A 25,494-nucleotide genomic window follows, 5' to 3' on the forward strand; every position below is an offset into this window, starting at 1 on the left:
TATGGGGGGTAAAGCCTTCAGTTATCGGGCTCCTCTCCTCTGGAACCGCCTTCCAGCCGGGGTCCGGGAGGCAGACACAGTCTGTATTTTTAAGATTAGACTTAAAACTTTCCTTTTTGATAAATCTTATAGTTAGGGCTGGTGCTGGTGTAGACCAGCTCTTAGTTATGCTGCTATAGGCTTAGACTACCGGGGGAACTGGCACCCTGAGCTCCTCTCTCTCTCTCTCTCTCTCTCTCTCTCTCTCTCTCTCTCTCTCTCTCTCTCTCTCTGCATATACAGTACATCATAATACTGCATGTATCTATCTATAAATCTCAGTCACTAACCACCTACTTTCCTGGGAGCTCTTGAGCTCTCCTAGGCTCCTCAAGATCGTCGGTTGACGGCTTGCCAGAACAACCCCCCCACACCCCCTCCCCTCCCCACCGGATTGCTGATGGACGGTCTACCTCCCCCCACCCCCTTGCTCCCTATCCCTCTTCCTGCATCTTATCCCATCTCTCCCCCTATCCCTTTCCAAGCCCGGCGCAGTCTAGGCCTGTGAAGACTGTTTCGTCATGAGCCGGGGATCCGGCCGAAGATTTCTGCCTTTTAATAAGGCAGTTTTTTCTTACCACTGTAACTTTTGCTGCTTTGCTAAAGTGCTCATGATGGATAGGCCGGATCTTTGTAACATAGCAATAAGTAAGGTCTTTTACCTGCTTTTTGTAACATAACACTAAGTCAGGTCTTTTTACCTGCTCTTTTGTAATGTTAACAGACAATGAGTAAGGTATTTTACCTGCTTCTTGTAAAGTGTCTCGAGATAACACTTGTTATGAGTTGACGCTATACAAATAAAAGTTGATTGATTGATTGATTGATTGATTACAATGAAAGCCTTATTTCCAGTATCTGTAAACATCTTCCTCTGCACAGGGAAGATCACCATTATTGTAATTATGAGTTTTGACCACTTGTTGTTTAACAAGTATCATTCAGGGAGTCATTATGCGCCTTCTCACATTATAGAAGGCTATTATTAGTGTCACTTTCCTACTGAAGAGTTCAGCATCGTCAGGGCGCCAGAGCCTAGCAGTTATGTCTCACGTGTGGCCCTTGTACAGAGGCTATGGTCGTTGTTGCAGCGGCAGTGGGTTTGATTCCATCCTCATCCCTTTGCTGCATGTCATCCCCCACTCTCTCCTCCCAACATTTCACGTCTCTCTTCAGCTGTCCAATAAAGGCAAAAATGGCCAAAATATGTAATTTAAAGAACAGTGCTCATCATTTATCAGATATCATTTAACCTTTAATCCTTTAAGATTCCATTCTATTTATTTCAGGGGACAGAAGAGAAAATAGAAACTGGCATTGCATCACGCTGCTTCACACTGCAGGCTGTAAGGACACTCCAGTATGAAACAATAGACGCAAGCTGGTTTTGTCGCTGACACTTGCTCTCGCATGTGTTTTGAGTGGTTTCTGGGTCTATTTGTCTTTATGTGTTTATGTGTGCTGCATTGGAAGCTTCTCAAGTCTAAAAAGAAGGCTGGATTAGCTTTGAGGATCATATCGCATCAGTCACATCAAATATTGTTGAAATGAGAGTTTCAACTATTTCTGAAGGGCAACATTTGAGACTAACCTGTTGTGGTTTAAAGTGTTTTGCTAAATATTACCAAGGCATTCCACAATATTATTCTAAATTCTCTGTTGTACTAATGTTCCTGTTAGATCACTAACAATTACAGCTTAAATTATTTCATAGCATTCAATAAAACTATCAAACAGAACCATATAAGCTGTAATAAGCGATGTATTATTCTTGCATTTTCAGAAGAAGTATTATTGTTTTTCTGTCTTAACTCAAAGCAGAGTTACAACCAGCAGCTCTCTCAGCAGCAGTCTGCATCAGCTGATATACTATGATGGTCCTAATCCTTGAAATATTGTAACCCTGCTTTTTTTTGGAGATTTCATCTGTTCTGATTTCATTTGATCTTCCATTTGCAAATATTAAATGTTGTGAAATACATTACATTTTATGCAGTTTCTCTGTAATGAAATGACATCTTATGAGAATAAAATCATCTTTGAGAGGTCATTCAGGCACATACAGGAATTATAATGGAAGGAAAGTGGAATCCTACACACGTTGTAGGATATATACGATATGATAGGATACGATATACAGTCATATGACACGATATGGTACGATGCGATGTGATGCGATTGTTTCGTTGCAATGCTATGTGATGCAATGGGATACCAATCCATATCATACTATGAAAATACCTTACCATACCATACCATACCATAACATACTATACCATACCATAACATACCATACCATACCATACCATAACATACCATACCATATCATACCATACCATATCATACCATACCATAACATACCATACCATATCATACCATACCATAACATACCATACCATAACATACCATACCATACCATACCATACCATAACATACCATACCATAACATACTATACCATACCATAACATACCATACCATACCATACCATAACATACCATACCATATCATACCATACCATATCATACCATACCATAACATACCATACCATATCATACCATACCATAACATACCATACCATAACATACCATACCATACCATACCATACCATAACATACCATACCATATCATACCATAACATACCATACCATACCATACCATAACATACCATATCATACCATACCATAACATACCATATCATACCATACCATAACATACCATACCATAACATACCATACCATATCATACCATAACATACCATACCATATCATACCAAACCATACCATAACATACCATACCATAACATACCATAACATACCATACCATAACATACCATATCATACCATACCATATCATACCATATCATACCAAACCATACCATAACATACCATACCATAACATACCATAACATACCATACCATAACATACCATATCATACCATACCATATCATACCATACCATAACATACCATACCATAACATACCATACCATAACATACCATACATAACATACCATACAATATCATACCATACCATAACATACCATACATAACATACCATACCATATCATACCATACCATAAAATACCATACCATATCATAACATACCATACCATACCATACCATACCATATCATACCATACCATACCATAACATACCATACCATACCATAACATACCATACCATACCATATCATACCATACCATACCATACCATATCATACCATACCATACCATACCATAACATACCATGCCATACCATACAAAACCATACCATAACATACCATACCATAACATACCATACCATAACATAACATACCATACCATATCATACCATACCATACCATACCAAACCATACCATAACATACCATATCATACCATACCATACCATACCATACCAAACCATACCATAACATACCATACCATAACATACCATACCATATCATACCCTAACATACCATACCATACCGTGCAAAACCATACTATATCTTACCATATTGTAACATAACATAACATATGATACCATTCCAAAAAGACAAAATTAACAACTAGTTTTTTTAGAAGAATGAAGAACACAGAGTTGTTATAGAGGCAGTCAGTAGCATGTGTAGAGCAATGCAACCTCAAGCAAATACTTATGATGGTCTTTTAGACTTAGTGGAAATGGACTCTTTTTATGTGAAACACCTGTCTAACTTGTTGTCAATATAATTCTCATTGCAGAAGGTTTCGATGTGAGTTAATAGACCATAACACTGCACGAGAGTTGTTTCCTCTCTTGGGGCAAGCTCACACTTTTTCACTCTCTTTGTCCATCCATCCATAATGACATTAGAAGGCTGTCAGTATGTCAAAGTGTGGGTTTGTCTGTCTGTTATAGAGCTCTTTTTTACACAAATGTTTAATTCTGGTTTAAAATGTTAATTCAATAGCCTAATAATAAAAAGTTGTAATGTCCAGCACCAGAGCATTCACCTTTTCAATCTCCAATTTTGCAAAACATGAAATCTAAATCCAATTATGATTAAACTTTTGGCCGTTAAAGTATTTTTACTGTAATAGTGGCAGACAATCACGTGTCCACATTATTACATCCCAATGTTGTTTGTTTACAGTCTGCTGCTGACCTCTCTTTTACTTTCTATATATACTGCGCCCTCCATTCATGTGCTTAACGGCATCTCTATCAGAAAACATTGGTATTTCTTTCTAACAAAGCTTTACAGGGAGCATAGATCATTTTTTGTTATTTTGTTTTCATTTTCAACAAGATTGTGTTCGATATTCAGTCTCAAAGCTTGGGATTAAAATGTCGAGTCAGATACATCAAATGACGGCACTGTCCTTGAGTAGCAAAGATGCTTGTCTTTATTAATCACTAACATCAGTGGACTGTTAATGCAACTCCTGCATAATCCCCTCTCCTTGTACAGTCCATGTAAAAGGTTGGAGTGAGGCTCAATGTGAGACTGCAAATGAGGACAAGCAAGGCCAAGACAGCCCTGGGCCTGACGTTACACATTTGCGGGGTGACATGGCACACTATGACTCTCCCTTTGCCATGGGGTGGGAACTTGAAAGACGGGGTGGGGTGGGGGGTGGGGGGTGGGGGGTGGTGGAGTTGGTGTGTATAAAGAGGAAAGACAGCTCGCTCCAAATGAGGAAAAAATGGCAATTAGTAACTAAGTCTTTAGTGCAGCCCAGTTGGCCAGAGGGGAAAATACCTCTGTGATAAGATTCCTTCTGACCATTTCCCCAAATCTTTGTGCACAACTCTGTCCATGGGCAACAGGCATGAGAACAATACAGGGAGTCTTCCAGACAGCTCTCATCACCCATCAACTCTTGTCTACCAACCTCAAGCCTTTAATTACAACCAACTCAGACACAGCACTTTCATATTGTATGCAAGACATCCCCTGATCCAAGAGGAAGGAGTGTGGGACAGAAAAGGATGCATTATTCTCTCATCGCATCCTTTACATACCCTTTCTCTCTTTTCAGCTGTATTTCTTCCTGTTCTTGCCATGTTCCTACCGCTATCCACCAATGAAATGCTCCTTTTTCTCTCTGTTTTTCTCGTCCCCTCCCCAACAAGTGCTCTAATCATGGACAGTATCAAACGGCTCAAACTGCCTCCTAATGAGATGTTACTATAGAAACAGCTTCTGTTAACATTACAGCCACACTGCAGACCGCCCACTTCCTCTTCCAAAGACCAATAAGCTGCATATTCTTTGAACATTTTGCCGTTCCAGCTGTGGCGAGCTTTATTCAACATTTATAAACATTGTTATCTTGTTCTGTATCTTCTGTGTTTTTACTGGGTGATGACCCTTTCTGCACACTCATTCTGAATTGGGGATGAAGAATTGCAGCTAGTTTGCTTGGTTGAACCGGCACAAGGTAATGAACTAGGAAGGTTTCTTTCTAAATGTGTCCAAGTTAAAATAAAATAAATATTTGATATGCTACACATAGCAACATGCTCATTTTCAGACTCATTTTCGCTCCAGGCTTTGCCCCTAGCCTATATACAGGCTGTCATAGTCTGTGATTAGTGGAAGATGTTGATGCTGTATGCAGCTTATCAGAAGAGCTGCACAATCTTTTAAGGGATGCAAAAACAAATTATCAGTAAAAAGTTGTATTTTACCTCACTCTCTGGTTTCAAGTTTGCTTTATATCTGAGTCTTCATCAATGGGTGTGGGATGGTGTAATCAGAACGCCTCTAACCCAGCAATGAGGTAATGCATCAAAGGTGTCACAAAGAACTGACAGTATCAAGTCCACACCTGTGTGTGGACAACTGGAATGCGAGGAATACAAAGGAGAAATCCTTCCTGCATCTTATCCCATCTCCCCATATCCCATCACAGTGAGTAAGGTCTTTTACCTGCTCTTTTGTAAAGCGCCTCGAGAGAACACTTGGCGCTATACAAATTGATGATTGATTGATTGACCTGCATGTCACTTCAGCAACATAAACTTGAACCTTAAAACACATTTAGTCAGCAAAAAAAGATTTTTTCAGGTGCTGTGATTTCCTCTTTAATCTATTTATTGACTTACATTCTCAAAAACAGACAAAACTGAACATTCTACAATTCACTTAGCAGATGCTCTTATCCAAAGCGATGTACATCAGAGAGCAAGTACAACACTAATCCATTCATACACCACCACCGAAGCAGAGGGAGCAATGCATTGTTAAGTGTCTTGCCCAAGGACACATTAGACATGTTGCTCAGTTGGGGAACGAACCCTCAGTCTTCTGATTGAGAGGCGTTGACTCTACCAACTGAGCCACAGCCAGTGGAGGGAGGAAAGGCAGTACTCTTTTTTTTGTTGTTGTTGGGCTACCATTCTGGAAGACATAATATGTGCTGTTGTTGTAACCTGACTATAATGTTAAATTGAAGTGCATTATTGATTATTATTCAAAGAAAATATAACTTGGGGCGCCAGTAGCCTAGCGGTTAGTGGGTGACCCATGTACGGAGGCTATAGTCCTCCAAGCAGGTGGGCCAGGTTGGAATCTAACCTGTTGCTCCTTTGTCATGTCATTCCCCACTCTCTCTCTCCCTGATTTCCCACTTTATCAACTGTCTGATCTCTACAACAAAGGCACTAACAGCCCAAATATGAATTAAAAAAAAAAAAAAGTATACGTAACTTAATGAAACAATGTAGGATGGGTGCTTTTAAAAGTAATACAGTAAGATAAACTCATCAGCGCATCCCCACAAGATTTTTTTAAAGATTCAACGGCATTAATAATTTCCTATTTACATCTTTTTGGTAATTATCTTGTTTTGTATTTCCATTTGGGATTTGGTGGTTGTATGCATTTTCGCCTTTTGGATCAAAGAAGTTCTATATTTCAATCTGGAGTAGTGAAGTGATTTTTCACCTTTTTCTCCTGATATTTCAACAATCTCTTGAGTTTCTGAGAGGCTGAAACAGTGAATCGTCAGTTTTTTTTTTATTTCTGAATCAATGTTGTATTTGAGGACAAGTCTAGAGGTAGAATAAGTGAAGGCAATCCACATACACACACCCACACACACACACTCCTAAAGGTCGATCACACAAGCTCCAGTGGACATATCCCTGTCTCCCTGGGTCTCAGGCTGTGACATATTTATATACCCACTGAGCATAGATCAGAGCAGAGGGCAGATAATATAGAGCCAGAGTGATGGATGTGTTCCTGTGCTCAGGCAATCCCTGGCTCAAATCTGTCACATACACATACACACACATGCAGCATTAAATCCATGTAGGCCAACCACTCTGTGGGCACAGTTCTGTATTTCCTCCTCTCTCACACAATCATGCAAACTGTAGATGCAGTGCTGGGGTTTCACAAGGATTTGCACAGAAAGCAGTGTGCAAACTAATAGCAAGCACAGGTCAACATCTGATGATTGTTTGTGCACTGATGGGAAAAAAACCCAAAACATTATGTTTCTACGGTGGCCATTAAGTCGACTGCATAACAAAGACACATCTTACCATGCTAAAATGTGTTTGTTATTTTATTCCTTTATGTTCTCAATGTGCTTATCAGACGGCAGCGTGTCCACCAGTGGCAATCAACTGCTGTTTCCATGGCAACATAAAGTATGCTTCTTAGAACATTAAAGAAGAAGGGAAGAGCAAGGAAGAGATAATGAGGAGAGGTGGGCAGAGGGAAAAGAAGAAGCAACAGAGAAGGGGAAAGAACAGAATTGTTGAGTTAAGGGGCATCCAATAAGTTTCCAACTCTAAGGTTTTTAAACATTTTCAGGGTTTTTCAAGCAATTGGAGACTTTCATTTCATACCCAGGTTTCCATTGTTTGAGAAGCAACTTTGCCCACACAGGCCTTCATTAAGCACAATGTGCAGGCATTACTGATGCTTCACACCAAAAAATGTAATCCATTCCTTGCTAACATCAATAGTTCCAGTCAGAAAAATATCTTTAGTCACACATTTTTGAGACATCTGTCAACTACTGCTGCAAACAAAATGTATGTGCATAAAATAAAATAAACAAGCTGCTAAAGTTATTAAAAATATAAGTCGTTACTAAAATTCTATGTTAGTCTTGATGACACAAAAAACTATTTTTAAACATTGTCAACAGGGACATTCATTAGAGATTCTCAAGTATTTCAGATTCAAACATTTGTGATTGACTTGGATCCCACCCAACTGTTGATCCACAGATCATAAGAAAATGTATCATCATGGTGTAAAATAAATGTACTGCCGCTAAATCCCTTTGCAGAGTCCCAGTGAGTCCCAGTGGAGTTTCGCTATACAAATAAGAAGACAATGTAGACTTTTAAAATTGAATTTGACACATGTTTTTGGTGGAGTTTCAGAGATGGCTCTTAAGTGCTGATATTTCAGTGTGTATGGTTACTTTGATTCAAACCCTTCTTCAACTTTACCCCTTTCATCTTATCATGTCTGTATGTATCATGTATGTATCAGCTGTGGTTGAGTATAACATCAATCAGAAATGTATCATGAGTGGTGCATAAAAACAGTCAGGAGCTTTACAAAAGTAACATTGCACATTGCAGTTGTAAACTTAGCAAAACAAAACACTTTACCTGTGTTCGCTCCAAAAACTGAAGAAATGGTTATTTTGTCTGACTCACACTCTGCATTCTGCAGCCGATGCAGACACACACACACACACACACACACACACACTTCCCCTTAATGAACAGGGTGTGTGTGTGTTATGTGTTCAAAACTGTCAATGCTCATTTGAGGTAAAAAGATCTGACAAATAAAAGATAACAAAGACATTTTCTGTAGATTACAGGGAACTCGTTATTCACAGTAAGATTTCCCTTTTCTGTTTGTTAAGTTGATGTCCGTGACGGAGGGTCACAGATACTGTTATTGAAATGATGCCACTTTTTATATAACAGGCTGCCTTTTCAAATCACATTCTAAATAAAACGAGTGAAGAAAATTAAGGATGTGCTACACTATTAAAATGCATGGAGATGCATTTTGATTTGATGTGCTATTAAAATGCACTGTTTGAGTTGTGGCTAGCAGAAAAGTAGAAAAGCTATAATAAAAAAGATCTGAAAGAAACAGTCCAATCCGTGGCAAAAATCTGTGATCCAATCCGAGATTTGTGATCAGTTGCACCTCTAGTTTCTGCAGATACAGAGGTAAATATGTTTTATTGTGCTGAGTGTGTTTCAACTTTTAGACCTTCTTTTTGATAACAAAAGCAAAAAGAGGAATATAAGAGCTTTATTATTCCTGACTATAAAGATGGTAACTGACTCGACTGTAGTAGCCAAAAATAGCTTCAGTGACATCACTGTCAAATCTCTGACTGGATGGAAGTGGTGTCATTTTTTTGGGCTCAGGATTCATCAATGGAATATTTCATAGATCTTAAGACATGATGGCATAAAAGAAAGAATAATTGTATTCAAGGCTGTCTCCATATATAATATGAACATGCATGGGTATTCTTGCTGTGTTCACGCATGTGCTGTATATCTCCTCAGGCTGAAGCTAAGTAGGCCACTTGTCCACAACATAGAAAACTGGAGACATACATTAAGTGTACAGGCTGTAGTTGACACCTAGAAGAAAGTTTGCTTTCCTCCAACAAGATTAAAAAAAAAAAAAAGAGAGAGAAATTGAGAAAGTGCAAGACACAGTGGGAGAGGAGAGAGCAAGCACCCTGGCTGCCTGACCTGACTCAGTTATGTAAACATAATAAGTGTAGTGAAAGCAGCAGCAGCGAACAACAGGGAACATTGCCTAATGAGCAATGGCATGTACAGAGAACGAGTGGCAGTGTGTGTGCGAGCGTATACGTGTATCCTAAATGACCCGCATGCTTGTTCCTCATTTGATTTTTAATTGGACAGATTTCTCAGCAAGCTCTCCAAATTAAGAAGGCAACCATGACACGGGAGATACTTATCTGTCCCCTCCTCCTCCCCTCCTGCTGTCCTGTCCTGTCTCCTTCTCAATGCCTCCCTTTCTGACTCAACATCTCCCCTCTGCTTTTCCTCCTCACTACAGTTGTGTCTTTCTGATGTCCTCTTTACATCAGCTGACCTCAATAGAAATGGCAGTCTGAGGCATGAATAACCTGCCAGAAACAATATACCTCGACTGATAAAAAGGCATATGTTCTGTGCTGATAAAAATGTTGGATTCATTACGGATGCAGCTCCAATAGTTCCCAGTCAGGATTTGCGTTTTTTGTTGTTTGGGACATCAGATGCTTAAGTTTTTTGGTCACGGATGGATAAGCCATCTAATACATTCATTGAATTGTTTTTTTTTGTCATGCTTTTAATCATTGTTTGCTGCTCTCTTTATTGTTTCCTCTATGCTTTGTCATTTTTACCTCATAAACTTTGTTTTTTAGGAATCTTAATCAAATCCAGGGAGGAAAAAGAGTCCAGGGAGAAACAACACAGAGGAGAACAGAAGTTTCTTCCTTGTAAAAAGAAAACAAGGTCAAACGACAAGTCAGTGAATGATAAGTGTGTGAGGTAGCCATCTTGTCATTGAAGCACATAATTGGAAACGGCACCGGCACTTTAAATGTCCTGTTACAATGACCTTGTATTTCCATTTGCTGTTCTTGTCGTCAAACTCCTGATTTCTCCTCATCATTCTGGGTTTCACAAGCAGCGAACCTCCTGGACTGAAAAATGAAGCCAGAGCTCCAGTGCCAAAAGTGCTCAAAAAGTAGATCAATCCCTGTAGAGATCCAGGATATAATGCCCAACAGTGCAGCATAAACTTGATAACAGCTTGGTACAAAAAATACAGTTTGGGTCTCTTTATCATATTTGTGTTTTGATTGAATTCACCCACTCGTGTTATATTAAAGGACCAGTATGTAAGGTATCAACTGAGTGGAATCATAAAATTACCTCAATATATAATCAGACATTCAGGAAGCATGCTTTGTTGAAGTGCTGTATAATAATAATAATAACAATAATAACTTTATTTATATAGCACCTTTTAAAAACACAGGTTTACAAAGTGCTTTGACAAACAGCAAAAACAAGAACAAAGCAAACTAAACCAAACACAGAAGAACATAAACAACAGCAAGAATATAACAAATGCAAAATACTAAAAAGAACAGAAAAGAACCCATAGTGCACAATACCCAACAGACATATATAACCCAACCATCACAAGAACCATGATAAGAACCCTGATGAAGAACACAAGAACCCAACAACAAGAGCTGAGACCAAGAGGAGCAAAGATTTAAAAAGACGTAAGAAACTAAAAGAGCTAAAAGCAAATCAAAAGATAACAGCAATAAGAAGGTAAGAGCAGGAAAAGAAATAGAAACAAGAGAATGAATTATCTCATTTATTAATACAAATAAAAAGTATATATACATATAAAACATAAATAGACAAAGTAAGTAAGATAAGAAATGACCAAGTTAAAACATAAGAGGGGTTAAGATAGGAGCATAAATAAAAGAACAGTAAGAAGTAAAAGAAGATAAAAATAGTAAAGCCAGTAAGAAAAGACATTAAGAAGACGACATCACATAAAAGCAAGTCTGTAAAAGTATGTTTTAAGAAGGGATTTCAAAGAATTGAGGGAATCTGTGAGTCTTATCTCCTCAGGGAGGTCGTTCCAAAGTCGAGGGGCCCTGACTGAAAAGGCCCGGTCACCTTTAGTTTTAAGTCTCGACTTTGGAACGACCAGGAGGCCCCCACCTGAGGATCTAAGACTGGCTCATATGGTGTCAGCAGCTCTGTTATATAGCTTGGAGCCAGCCCCGTCCGTGCTTTAAAAATAATGAGTAAAATCTTAAAATCGATTCTAAAATGTACAGGAAGCCAATGTAATGAAGCTAAAATTGGAGTGATGTGATGTCGTCTGTTACAACCAGTAAGAAGCCTAGCTGCTGCATTTTGGACTAGCTGGATATTTCTAATAAGCTCTGCGACCAGAAAAGTGGTAAAACTAGGATAAATATTGGAGATGCTTTTGAAAAATGGAGAGGGGTTAGAACTCGAGATGGGACCGATCCCATCTAATATCAGTATCAGGTCCGATAATGAGGTAATTTACTAATCGGATATCGGACTGACGCCGCCGATCCACGTCACTGATCAACAAAGATGGTTGGGCACTTTAAACATTCTCAGCTTCCACAATCTCACTTTGAAGACGTTCAGACTGAATGCCGTTCAGTATCAAGCTAAAGTTTTAGCCGTGGACATAGACTCTAAACTTAGATAACTCTCCTCTCCTCTCCTCTCCAGGTCCAGCCTCTTGTCACAATATGGTTGCTTCTGACTGAAAGCAAGGCAAGCTGATAGCCATAATGCAAAGAGCTCCAAAACAGCAGTCCAAAAGGTAATGTGTGACACCGCATAGTCAAGTCCAATTTACAGTCTATGGTTCTTCCCCCCATTAAGCAAAGCTATTAACAGCCCAGAGTGCTGTCAATGTAACAACAACTTCAACAACCCAAGCACTTATCTCAGCAACAAGACAGGGTCTTTACACAGCAATACATTCAGGACAATACCAAGTAACAAACTCTCAGAGAAATGTTAAGACATTATTGAACAAAAAAATTTCTTTATTATGACTTCCTTCATCCCTTAAATTGAGGGGCGGACATAACCACTAAAAGTCATAAAATTCTCTCTCAAGGACGCTTCCATTTGGATTAAACAGTATTTCTCCCCACTCTGCCTGTCTGTGTTGCCACAGGACACACTGTACCATTTTACAGATGGGGTTCATGCTAAAGGCTAAAACTGGAAGGAAGCTGGTCTGAAATCCTAAGGAAACCTTCAAAGGTTGAATAATCAAATGATGAAATGCTCAATCACTGTACACAGATATTTCTTTACACTCCTAGCACTGTCTTTTCTTCTCATCTCATCCTTTATGTACATCTCCCACTGCCCAATCCTCTGTGGCTCCTTTCTATATGTTCTCGTCTGTAGGTATCTCTGCAGGAATACCATAGTGTACTCGTGCTGTATAGTCAGGACATTCCCTGCCTTGAATACTAAACAGCCTGATGCTGTTCATTAACTCTGCTGTTGTTTGCCATGTGGGAGAATAACAAAGACATCTGACAAATACTAGATACTAAATACTAAGAGGTAGAAGTTACTTGTGTTTTGAAATGTCATGTCAGCAACTGTTAGCATCAGATCAATCACAGTGTGGTTAGTGTTGAGGAATAACTTCAAAAATTACAATCTTATAAATGTACAGTACCTTTATTTAAACATAAGTGAATTTAGTGCATTAGGATTTTTTTACTCAGGATATCTTTATTCAAATTCCAAATCTTCTTTTTGAATGAAGTGACATTTACATTTTCAGGAAGGATGAGTTACTATGTAAGTGTCCAGAACAAACATACACAGTGGGGCAAAAGTAAAAACCAAAAGTTGATATTGGTCTGGTTGCTGCAGAGGAGGCACTGGTGGACACTTCAAAGATGGCGGGGCTCACAGAAGTCGGGGCTCAGAGCTCTCCCACTAAGCTCAGCATCTGTCACTTTTTTACCCTTATTGTACATTTTTAATACGTTATTTAACTATATTGTTTATGCATATTTTCATATATTCTGTATATTGGCTGGTTTAGTGTTTTGTATGTTTTTGGGTTAAGTATATGTAAATTTGTTCTATATTTATCTATTTTCTATTCGGTATCTACAGGTTTGCTCCAGCAGTATTTCATGGTACTTGTACAGTGATATTTTACCCTACCTTGTGTTATCTATTTTAACCCCCAACTGCTTTGGGTGTTTGTGCATGTGCAGCCTTCTGACTCTCTGCTTCTATGCATTTCAATAGGATCCTGTTTGTGTATAGTATATATTGAAAATATTGAATGTTCCATCAGAGATTAATAAAATATATCTTCTTCTCTTCTCTCTTCACTTGTTAGATTTGTTTAGATGAGGAATTGCATTGTCTAACTGCACGCCTCTATCATGCATTTTCTGAAAGAATTCAGTTAGAAACTAACTAACCACTCCTGGTTGTTTTGAACACTTTGGTCACAAGTCAAAGCAGGCAAGGACAAAAATGACCATCTAATTAGAGTCATGTCTGGCAGCCATATTCAGACAATCTGCCAAATGATTGACTTTCTTTACATCTCTGCTTTCCACACTGAATAGATTATTGAACACTCAGCCTCACTGAGCTCGTTTACCGTAAAAAAAAAAAAATCTTTCATCAGTTTGGAAAATGTTAGGAATCATGAGACTCAACCATAGAGTTGATCATTGGATGCCGATTTTCATTGAAGAAAAGCGTAGACTCACCGCCTTGAACATAGTCGTGTAGTGTGCAGTCAGAGGGGCCAACCAAATGGATCAGACTGGACTGACTGAAGCAGACTGTGTGTTTTTCTGCATTGAGACGGGACAAATTTGCACACTCAAAAAAAAACAACAGAAAAAAAATCAATTTTGCATTGTAAAACCTGCAAGTGTATTTTGCTCAAGCAAGCCGACATCCACAAAAAAAAAAAACATGCTGCCCTGTTAAAGTCACTGTACTGACATGCAGGCTGCTGAGTGTAGGCTAACATACCTTTTGGTCGATCCTCTGAAGTTGAGTGAGCATGAAAAAATTAGATGATTAGTTCTGAATGTTAGAATCATCACAACTTAGTACTAGAACCATTGACAAAGCAAATGTGCACTTCTGATAAATGTGACAGTTTGTGAACGAAAACATTTCTTGTATGTCACACTAATGTTTGGTCATGTTTAGAGGATGCACCAGTTAGCAGTGCAACATGGTACATTGACTTTTGGAAACCACCAAGGTTGTGCAATAGTTACAAAGATAATTGCTATTATTTACCTTAGTATTTGAAATAATTATATATATGGAAACATGTACTGACACTGAATATGGTGTCCTGTATTATGTGTACATGGATGTTCTCCTATGACTAAACCTCCTTCTATTTCTGCCCATGTGGAAAAAAAAGGATATTGATTCAGGTTAAGTCTGTGTAATGCTTTGATGTGAAGTGGTGAAGTACTGTTAGACTTAAAGTACTTGTAATAAAACTTTTGATGACTAGACAAGCATTGATAACTTCAGACGACGATGTGAGATTAAGATTACATATACCTAACACTTGTGCTGTATGTTTCATCACAACAAGTTATGGATGAGATTTGAGACCTTTGAGCTCGTATGTTACCTGGGTTAGGTAGAAGTGGCACCACCTCTTCGATCCTTGCTTTGGTCTCCAGTCTCTCCAACTTCTGAGCATCGTAGCGCGTTCTGCCCTCCTTTTCTTGCTCTGCACTAGTGTACTACAGGAAAACACTTACATCAAGAAAACATACACATGTGTACACATTCACTCATACCAGGCTCTGCATTGGTGCATGCTTTGACTAAATAATGTGAAATTGTCTTTTAACCATGACCAGATGGCTCTTTACACGTCATTTTGGGTATGGAGGAGGACAGTTAGAAAGAGGCTGACAGGTACAGTAAAAGGCCAAACTTCAGTTGATGAATGTCAGAGTAACCAAGTATGTATGCACCTTGATGGGCGGAACTTCCAGAATCTTCTCGACATTCTGTAGAGAGCAGGGGACGTACCACAGGGCTGCCTTGTTGGCCAGCTTCAGAGCACCTGCAGTCATAGAGAAAAACTTCAGAAACTGAGGAAAATGAAGCGCTGGTTTTTGACTGAAAACCAATCATTTAAGAAGTTTTGCCAAGTCTTTCAAATAAAACAATGGAGCAAGCCATTTGAAAAAAAAAACAGCTACTGTATTGTCAAAACAGACACTCATATTAGCACCCCAATAAAAGCCAATCAAGCCTCTTTTTACAAAACCAGTGACGCTGCCTAAAGACACGTCTTTCTTCTGCAAACAAAAGAGCAGAAAATAAACTAGCTCCTTTGTTCAAAAACAATCAATAATGTCTGTTCAGAACAACACATGCTCACAATCACAAAACTCTGTTCCTCAGTTGGTGAAAGTTTAGCATAATCCCCTATTCCTGAATGTTAATGTTGGGGGTGAACCAATGAAAAACAATGTCAACTTGATCATTAGGCTTTCTGTACAAATAATAATGTGCTTCCATTTTTTTGGGTTTTTTTTTTCACATGACACAGAAATATGCAGTGATTGTCTCTCAGGTGGTGTTGTAGCTGACAATGCTGTCATTTCAAAAATATATCTGTTTTGACATCCTTAAAAATGCCTGATTATTATGTAGATGTTAAAAGGGCTCAACTGTGTGGTTTGTAGAAGACACAGGTTTGTATGACATCAAGACTTTATTGAAGGCGAGTTAGTCATGTTCATTATTGGAGCATTAGGAACTGCTTTTGGATGATAGAACAGAATTTGAATTGCATAGATGATCACATTTTTATGCAGAGAACGTTTGTGTTGTAAATAAGCACTGTCACTTTAAAATGTTTTTTTCTTTCTTTCAGTCTCTTTTTAACCCCGATATAAAACCATCTTCATCATCAGTGAGTGAGGAACATGAACTGTGTGAATCTATCTGAACCTTGACTTGGTTTGAGGCTGGAACATTCGCTGTTCCTTTTTAGAGAAAGTTAAGAACCATAAAACTGGAAATCACATCTCATAGCAATCAGGCGGAGAGGTTGCCATAGCGATATCCGTTCTATGCTGCCTACACTTTTTCTCTTAATTTGCTAACAGAGAGATGGGGGGGGGTTATTTTGAGGCTGTGTTGTTAAGGGACACAAGGGAAGATAGCACAAGGCCAGCAGGTTCAAACTCACTGTCTTAAGGGTTTTGGGGCTTTTACTTTTGGCTGCACCGTCTGATTCACTCGCTGGTTGGTAGTGTCTCACAGGGACCAATAAGCTTATATTTGGAACAACTGAATTGATGCAATGGAATTATTGTTCTATATTTTTAATCCATGTAAGACTGTAACTGTACCTACTTGTGTTAATCACATAGAAACTAAATGTTGTTTACCAATGCATAAGGGACATCTGTCAAATAAAACAATCTTGAGGGAAATGAAGACTGTGACATTACTGGGCATTACTCTGATAAAAAATAAACAATGAAGAGACTTTGTACAAGATACTGTGAAGTTAGGAGAAGTGAGTGGGAGCATGCGGCCTATGGCTGGCTACTCCTGGGAATAAACATTTGCATTTTACACCCAGGTTAAAACTGTGCATACAGCCGGGGAAGGGTTGCCATGCCGACTGTGCTCCTCTCCTCCTCCTCACATTGGCTCCTGCCCTTGCCAGCAACCAGGAAGTTGCCGGGAGGAGAAAGGCACATTTACATATCCTTGACTTTACCAAGAGTGAGTGACTCCAGTCTATTATTAGCTCCTGCTGGACCTTTTGAGTGAACTGTGTTTAGGTTGGAGGGAGAAAAGGAAAGGGAGGAGTGAGAGGGACAGAGAACGATTCCCAGTGTGACTGTTGACCTTTTTGACCAGAATGTAACCAGGGAGCTGACTTTGATTTTCAGATGCCTCTGTATCAAAGGAAGAAAATGTCATTGTTTGACCATGTCATTGCCTGGACTGCAGCTTTATTGTAACTTCACAGTAGGTCTACTGAAACATATGATATAACAATATGACATGATATAACAAAGAACTAAATCCATTCCAAAGAAGGGGTGTCAGGAAGCAGAAGGGGTGTCAGGAAGCAGAAGGGGCAGCTGGCAGCTAGCTTACTTCTTTAGCATTAGTTACTGGATGAAGAGGACGTTTTTGGCCTCATCCATCTTAAATAGAAAATCCACAAAATTTCTAACTCTATTTTTCACACTCTATGGCACAAAGCTCACTAAGCCGGCAAATTGCAGTGATTTTTGCTTGGTATTTGAAGTTCGTCTGGTGGTGGCTTTTGAATGAGGAGCTCCGTGGATTTAAAAGGGCACTATGATGACAGCTAAGACAAATGGCACCTGGCAGTGGCATACTTTTTTTTCCCCTTTTAACTGAATATGAGCGCAGTGGTGCACCAAGGTTGTGAATCATTCCAGAAGACAACTGAATGTGAGCAGAAGGATATTACAGAGTGGACAATTCAGCAAATTGTAAGCATTTTAGTCAAAAAACATCATGGTGCACATTTAACAGCAATGGAAACCACATTCGAGGTGTCTCTGGGTTTGCAGAGGCCAAATCAAATTAATCAGATTGTGTGTGAATCTTACACTTAACTTTACATGTTCAGCTCAAAGCTGAACAGAAACCAGATAAAGAGGCATTAAAAACCAAACAAACAGCATCAGTATAGTTTTTTAAAGAGGCTTAATCACTCAGAGGTTGTGCGTCTTTTATTTAAACTGTATAATAAGCAGCTGAATTCCAAAACACTCTCCTCTGTCAAATTAATAACAAATTAGAGCCTTTGTGAGCACTGATTTGAATTTAAACATAGGTGCTTAAGCTGAGAATCAATTTTCCAGCACTCTTTTTCATCCTCCAGCCTCTTTTTTTTATCACTTAAAGGCACCAATGAATATGCTTGATGTTTGTAATATCAATCTTCTTCTATTTTTATAATCATTTTATAGTTTATTTTCATTTCTTCTGTAACTGACTTGATATCACTGTAAATTGTGGTTTCCCTTGGTGATCTCTGAAGTATAAATATAGCTTGATTGGTTGATATGATTCTTTAAAGTTCCTTAATTTTCTATTAAAATGTGATCCTTTTCTAGCATCTTGCTGTTCCTTTTCTCCCCCTTTTTCCTATTTTTCTACACTTACTCTCTCTCTCTCTCTCTTTCTACTTCACCCTCATCTATTTCTTTCACCCCAAGCAGTGTCACTTGATTCATCGCTATATTTTACACATTTACCCCTCTGCTCTCTGCTTTGACGCATTCGAAACCTTTCATTCTTGAGCAGGGGGAAAAAAAAACGTATTTTCTTTATTCCTTCCTGAACAGCATGTTCCCAGCCCAGAGACAGTGCAGTGAGGATCGTTCTTACTGCTTGATCCCCATGATCAAAACCACAGATTTTCCATTGTACTGAGCCAAGACTCGATTACTTTTAAGTAGACTACAGTCCCACTGTGGGATGTTGTTGCCTGACAGGAACAGATGAAATCATGCCAGGAGTTTTGACAGGAGCTGATAATTTACAACCCATTACAAGCATTATAGTATATTTCAACTGGACAAGATTTGACATTGATTACTGATAATGTCAGCTGATCTTCAAGGTAATTCAGCTCAAACTGTGAAACAAACAGCAGCGAGAAAAACACAGTTTCTGTTTGTACTTAAATGACCTTCCTGGAATAGTGTTGTCTGTTCTGTTACAGTCCTCAGTTATGCCCTCGGGAAAAGTCCCAAAAGTCTGGCATGTCTGCGACTTCATTTTAAAAGGTCTTACAGTATTTTTACTGTAACATCTTATATTCAGTGTTCCAATTTAGATAGCAAGATAGATAGATTTAAGATTATACTTATCTTTAATTCCCCTGCTACCAATGTTAATCACAGGGCAATTATATAACACAGAAGAGGTTATTTTTATGTGCACGTAGCACTTTTTTGAGTATGTGCAGTTGTATAAAACACCAGGATCATGGAAAGAACTGTCATCAGTATTTTATGCCTCAACTCACAATGCGTTGCTCTCAGCTCTGTAGCTGTGTGTGTGCGTTTGTGTGTGTGTGTGTGCGTTTGTGTGTGTGTGTGTGTGTGTGTGTGTGTGTGTGTGATCTATGGATGCTGTCTTTATGCAAATATGTGCATGAGCGTGCATGCAACACAAGCATTATTACCTTCCGTTTGATGTTTGTGTATATATGTGGGTTTTGTTGCTGTGCACAGACCTGTGTGTACTCATACATGAATGTTGAGACATTTTGTATTTGTGTGGAAAAGTCACATCTGCAGCTCTTTGTGGCTGTGTTCGAGCAAAAGACTGTGTCTGTATGTGTGTGTATTTGTGTGTGCGCCTGAGCATATGCAGCTCTCTATGGGGGGTCCATTTTTATCATGTCTCAGTGTGATTTTCTAAGGTTGGACATGTATGTTATTACATTTGTGTATATACATGGGAATATTTAAATCGGTGTGTGCTGATGTTTGTGGGTCTGTGCGTAAGTGTGCATGTGAATATGTTAGTGCGCATGTTCAATCCCCCCAGCGGGAACAATCATCACGGCTCGTGCCCACAGTAGGCAGCCTACCCCTGGGGGGGCATGACTGAGGCCTGCCTGACGAGATGCTGCCTGACTGACTGTGGAACCTGGACTCTTGCCTCCTCCCCCAACACACACACACACACACACGCACATGCACACACATACGGGACAAACATGAATGCATAAATACATAAATGCAGACAAACAGAGAGCAATATACTGACTTTTGCCGAACCAAAAAAACTGCAAATACAAACCATAAACCATGAATACAGGTCTACAACCAAACAGTATTAGCCCTGCTTCTAATTACCGTTCAAACCATCAACGTTCATCAGGAACAAATACATCTATTTAGAGTTCTGCCTCAGTGTCAGACTTCATTTAAAAGAATCAAAGCGCGCACTGCAGTGTGACTTTTCTGATGCATAATGTGTCAGAATGAGCTTATCAGGCCCCACGTCGAAGCAGATTGTCCCTCCTCTACCGCATGTGTGTGTCAGTATGTTTGGGTAAGTGCGTGTGTCGCGTTGGAGCATGTGTGCAGGTACATCCACTTGGCGTCCGTGTCTGACTGGGCAACAGTGTGTGAGGCCTGATGCTAAGCCGACATGACAGAAGCAAATAATGTCTGCTCCCGTTATCTTCTCTTCCCCTTCGGCCCAGCAGGAACCTTTTAAAGGGCCAAACACTGATGAAATTACACACACAAACCCATGCACACACAAGCATACATACAGCATACCGTGTTTCACATGCATGCAAACCGAAATCTACAAATCAATGCATTTAAAATGCAAGATACAAAGTGAAGTACAGTATATGCACATAATAAAACCTTTTTCACTGATAATTAATTATAATGAATTAATGATAGGAACTTGTCTCTTGCAAAAATCCTCCAGTAATTGTAAAATTTGCACCAAACACTATGAATGATATCTGAAAACAATTCTGAGGTCTGGAAATAAACAAATCCATAATAACAAATGGACATCCATAAGCTTCCGTAGATAACAGCTGTGCAAACTCAAACCTAAACAAATATGTGTGCACACTCCCATACATTGACACACATATGACCTACTTCCTATAGCAATGACCTAAAAGACTGCCATGCCTCCTCCAGCTCTTTTTTTCGTTTTGGGGCTTCCTGTATTTAGTATTTGAGGAGGTAAACTTGCGTGCTCCTTCTACATAGGACCAGAAAATAATCTATCATTACATCTATTCCAATTTGTTTTTCAATTCATAGTTTTAGTTTAAGTGGTTGATATGTGCTAGACTTTCACATTATGCCATTATATTTGAAGGAGGGATTGACAGCAGAGTCTGATTTTATTATTTGGCTTCAAAATCAGAAATTCTATCACAGATGTTGTCCTGTACAGTAAAGCTTCTGTCCTAGAGGAAGTCTTTTCTATACTCACTTTCACCACTAGCTGGAGCTATGCTCATGTAGGCTACACAGATACTGCTATGACACTCAACCTAAGTTCACTCTTTACTTAACAATTTAACTTTCCTGATGATGTAACATATTACATGATTGTTTAGCTCAGAGAAGCAGATTGGCAACCTGCCTTGATTTTTAATTAAATACACAATAAATTAAAAAATATATTTTCAGTCAGAAAATGAGTAAATGGTTGCAATGTAGTGAGTCAAACAACGATTAAAATTGCTGATGACTGATAAGTATCACAAAGAATATCAAGATAACTTCTAATTTTAGTTCTAACACTGTTTTCCTCTAATAAATGAATATATGTTAAATGTTGGTATTAAAAGGTTCCAGGACATGCTGCTTTGAGTGTCTCATTTCCTTCAGCTCTTTTCCCGACCTCCCCTCTTTTCTGACCCTCCTCACAGGTCAGGCCCTCTAGTTGGGGCTGCCCATACTGATGGGTGCATGTATGTACCCAGCTCTCCACCTGTCATCTCATATATCTGCCTCCGCCTCCATCAACCTGCTTCGAGCCCAGCAACCAGCCAACCAACCAGTATAAGCCTGTTGCTAGGGCAACAGCTGTCTAGGGGATACTTCTTTTGTTTCTCACCTCCTTTCCTTCATCCTTTTTTATATTTCTTTCCTATACTCTCACTCTTTCTTCCACCTTTCATTCCCTGTGCTATCCTCCTGCTAATCAATATGTCCTTCTGCCTCTCACTAACTGTCCCTCTATCTTTCTTACCCCCCTTTTCTCTCCCTTATTCTGTCTTTTCCTTAGTCTATTAGGATGGACAGACCTTCTGAACATAAAGTCTTTATTGAAATAAAGAAAAAGTAAGATATACTCAGTAATCTATCAACAATATCCCCTTATTTCAAGGATACTCATTTACATACAAAAATCATAAAATGTTATTGATTGTTATTCTATAATCTAATTTAATGGGTCTAAACATCAACTTTCACACTTGAGTTCTTGCAGTTACAATGCTGTCAGGTCTTTACATTTTGTAATACGGACCGCTTGTGCATCACTGTTGCCATTGACTTTAAAGGTTCAGAGATAAAGCTGTCGGCCCAATGTGATCCTCTCTGTCTTCACTCAAGGGATTTTTAGCACAGTGTGTGTGTGTGTGTGTGTGTGTGTGTGTGTGTGTGTGTGTGTGTGTGTGTGTGTGTGTGTGTGTGTGTGTGTGTGTGCGTGACACTTAAAGCTCCTACAAGGAACTTTCTGTTTTTGCAGATTTTGCCGCCCTCCTGTGGACAAAGCTGTACATCTAGACTCTTCACTGATTTTGTCCCGTAAAAGTATTTTTCTAAACAAAAATATCTATTCCTTCTGTCTTTTGAGAGTCAATCATAACACTCATTGGGAATCTTTGCCTTCAAAAACACTGTGTTTTTTCTGCATTCTGCTGTTAATCCCTTTGTCTGACTCCTGTCCCACTGCAGCTTTTTCAAGCATTAAACAATATCTACAGAAAGGGCCAGTCTTTATGCTGATGGTCTTATCTGCTTTTATAGGTCATATGGAGGCATCATTATTAATTTCAGTCTGTTTGATAACCAGCTAAAAACTCTTCACAGTAGCTTTAATTCGTTAATAAGCAATATCTAATTCACATATATCTAATTAATACATGTAAATAACAGACTCCATCACTTAAATACAATCTAAAACTAGAAACCAACATAGCACTAGAATTCTGTTCTCCTGGCACAGCATATAATGCAGCTCGTCATCAAAGCTGTGTCTCTTTTTAATGCCTTTTAGAGCTGTTCTACTTATAGTGTGCTGCTCCCTGCTGGTCAAACAGCAGAACGTCACAAACCAGTATGAGTAGAGAGTGAAATATCCAGCGTTTGGAAATGTTTCACTACTTCTAGATAAGAATCGATGAAGAACAAGAAAAAAAATACAACCAAGGTTATGTGAAGGTGACAGAATAAGGTTAACACTTTCATAGAAGCTGTATTTAAATTTAACAGGGCACACATAGCAAATACTTAAAATTTCTGAATATCATTGAGTAAAGAGTTAGCACTCTAGTAACCTGCTTAACATTTTATAAGCATCTATACTATTGGTGCATGCAGTTTCTGTCTAGGATTAATGTGGTTTACACAGATATAAATGTCAAAGACCTTTTGCATATAATGACGAGTTAGAGCTTGGTACAGCACAGTGTGAAATCTCTGAACGATTTGAATCTCTGAACAGGGGATTAAGAAATAAATCTACTAAAACAAGTGTTAATAACCATGTTACCATTGGCTCCAATGTATTTTCAAATATATCCACTTCAATTCTCCCTTTTATTTAAAACAATATTTAAGACCATTCAATTCCTCATATTCTTTAAGACATACTCAGCAGCCTTTATTTCTTGTTCCCAAAAACAAAAAAGATATCGGCAGACGAGCATTTAAGTATAAAGCTCCCTCTGAAAGGGAACAATCTACCTATAAACATCAGAACAATAAATTCACTACACCTTTTTAAGAAATAACTACTACCCATTCTCACCAAATCATGCTGCTACTTCTAAAGGTAATGTCCTCTTGCCCCTTTAATATCATATCTCTTGTTGTCTTGATTGAATAATATGCCATCATGTGTATTTACCTCTGATGGGCGCTGTGGCTTTGCGTGGAGGATAATTGGGCGGATGGATGTGTGAGAGCCTTTATGTATGTAGGTTGTTCATCTCAAGGGGCTATCCATCAATAAACAGAATTTCTCACACAATAAATGTCTCTCATATCCTTTCAACTCTACTGTGAACAAATGGGGGCTGTTTTTAAATCAAAAAAGTTGATATTTTACAGTCAAAAAGAAATTTGCTGAAATGGCTGAAAATTATTTGAATGCTTCACTTTGATAGTCCTGGCATTGTGAGTATTGGTTCAATTTAAATGTAAATTATTTTGTAGATTATTTTACCCACTATAATTCTAATATAGCAGCAGATGAAAAGTGTCATATTCTTTTATTTTCATTGAAAAACTGACAGCATACCTACAGGAAGAGGATTTGCGTGGTTGCTATCTATTGACCTCTGGACTTTCTGAATCAGGGAATCAAGTTGTTATCAATTCAATGAGAACAAGTGACACCCTTGTAAAAAACAATCGTATTTTCCTTTACTCTGAGTTCTCGGGGCTTAAACCACTTGAATAGGTCAAGTTAGGCACATGTAGTAGTCGATGGTAAAACCTCATAACTGCAGCTTAATTTACTTCAGCAACATGTGCCATGGTTTGGGTTTGTTTGCCTTCTTGCAGCTGGGAATGCTCACACACTTATTCAATCCATACTCATCTTTAATTATGGAAGCCTACCCCATGATTTGTCAACCATTATTTGGTTGTGTATTGTTTAATGAAAGACATGACATCATGGGCAAAACAAAGCAGAATCAATTTAAGGTAGAGATGTTTGAGGGGGAAAAGACAACTAAACTGAAACAATAAGCACATTCTTCTAAATTACCAGCAATTAATAACATGTTATTGTATTGAGTTTTTTATTAAGGAAGACAAACAGACATTCTCTGTAAGGCTCTGTGGTATGAGGATCTGCTGCTTATCTTTGTCGGCTATAGTTGTAAATTGTATCTGTGTATCTTTGTACTTTGATCAGACATATTGTATGTTCGGTGTGTGTGTGTGTGTGTGTGTCTGTGTGTGCGTGTGCATGGTTGGTTGCGTGTGTGTGCTTTTGTGTGTGTATGCGTGTGTATGTGCCTCTCTGTGCACCTTTTGAACCTGATTGTCTGTCATTCCTTTCCTCCTCTGCAGTGATGTGGGTGAAAACGAGGCTAAAGGTGAA

General features: G+C 38.7%; 1 protein-coding gene across 4 annotated transcripts in view; it reads right to left on the minus strand.

The window, feature by feature from the left end:
- acot7 (acyl-CoA thioesterase 7) overlaps positions 1-25,494 on the minus strand; it is a 54,888-nt gene that overhangs the window by 22,659 nt on the left and 6,735 nt on the right. For 2 of the 4 annotated variants that reach the window (XM_061057157.1, XM_061057155.1), the window contains 4 exons: positions 15,618-15,709; positions 15,266-15,380; positions 14,641-14,655; positions 14,370-14,456 (listed from right to left, as the gene is read on the minus strand). In XM_061057157.1, coding sequence (XP_060913140.1) covers positions 14,370-14,456; positions 14,641-14,655; positions 15,266-15,380; positions 15,618-15,709 — 309 coding nt within the window. The remainder of the gene's footprint in view (positions 1-14,369; positions 14,457-14,640; positions 14,656-15,265; positions 15,381-15,617; positions 15,710-25,494) is intronic. The other 2 variants (XM_061057158.1, XM_061057156.1) reach the window with 1 other exon arrangement.

Source organism: Labrus mixtus, chromosome 15, assembly GCF_963584025.1.
Source record: "Labrus mixtus chromosome 15, fLabMix1.1, whole genome shotgun sequence".
NCBI lineage: Eukaryota > Metazoa > Chordata > Actinopteri > Labriformes > Labridae > Labrus > Labrus mixtus.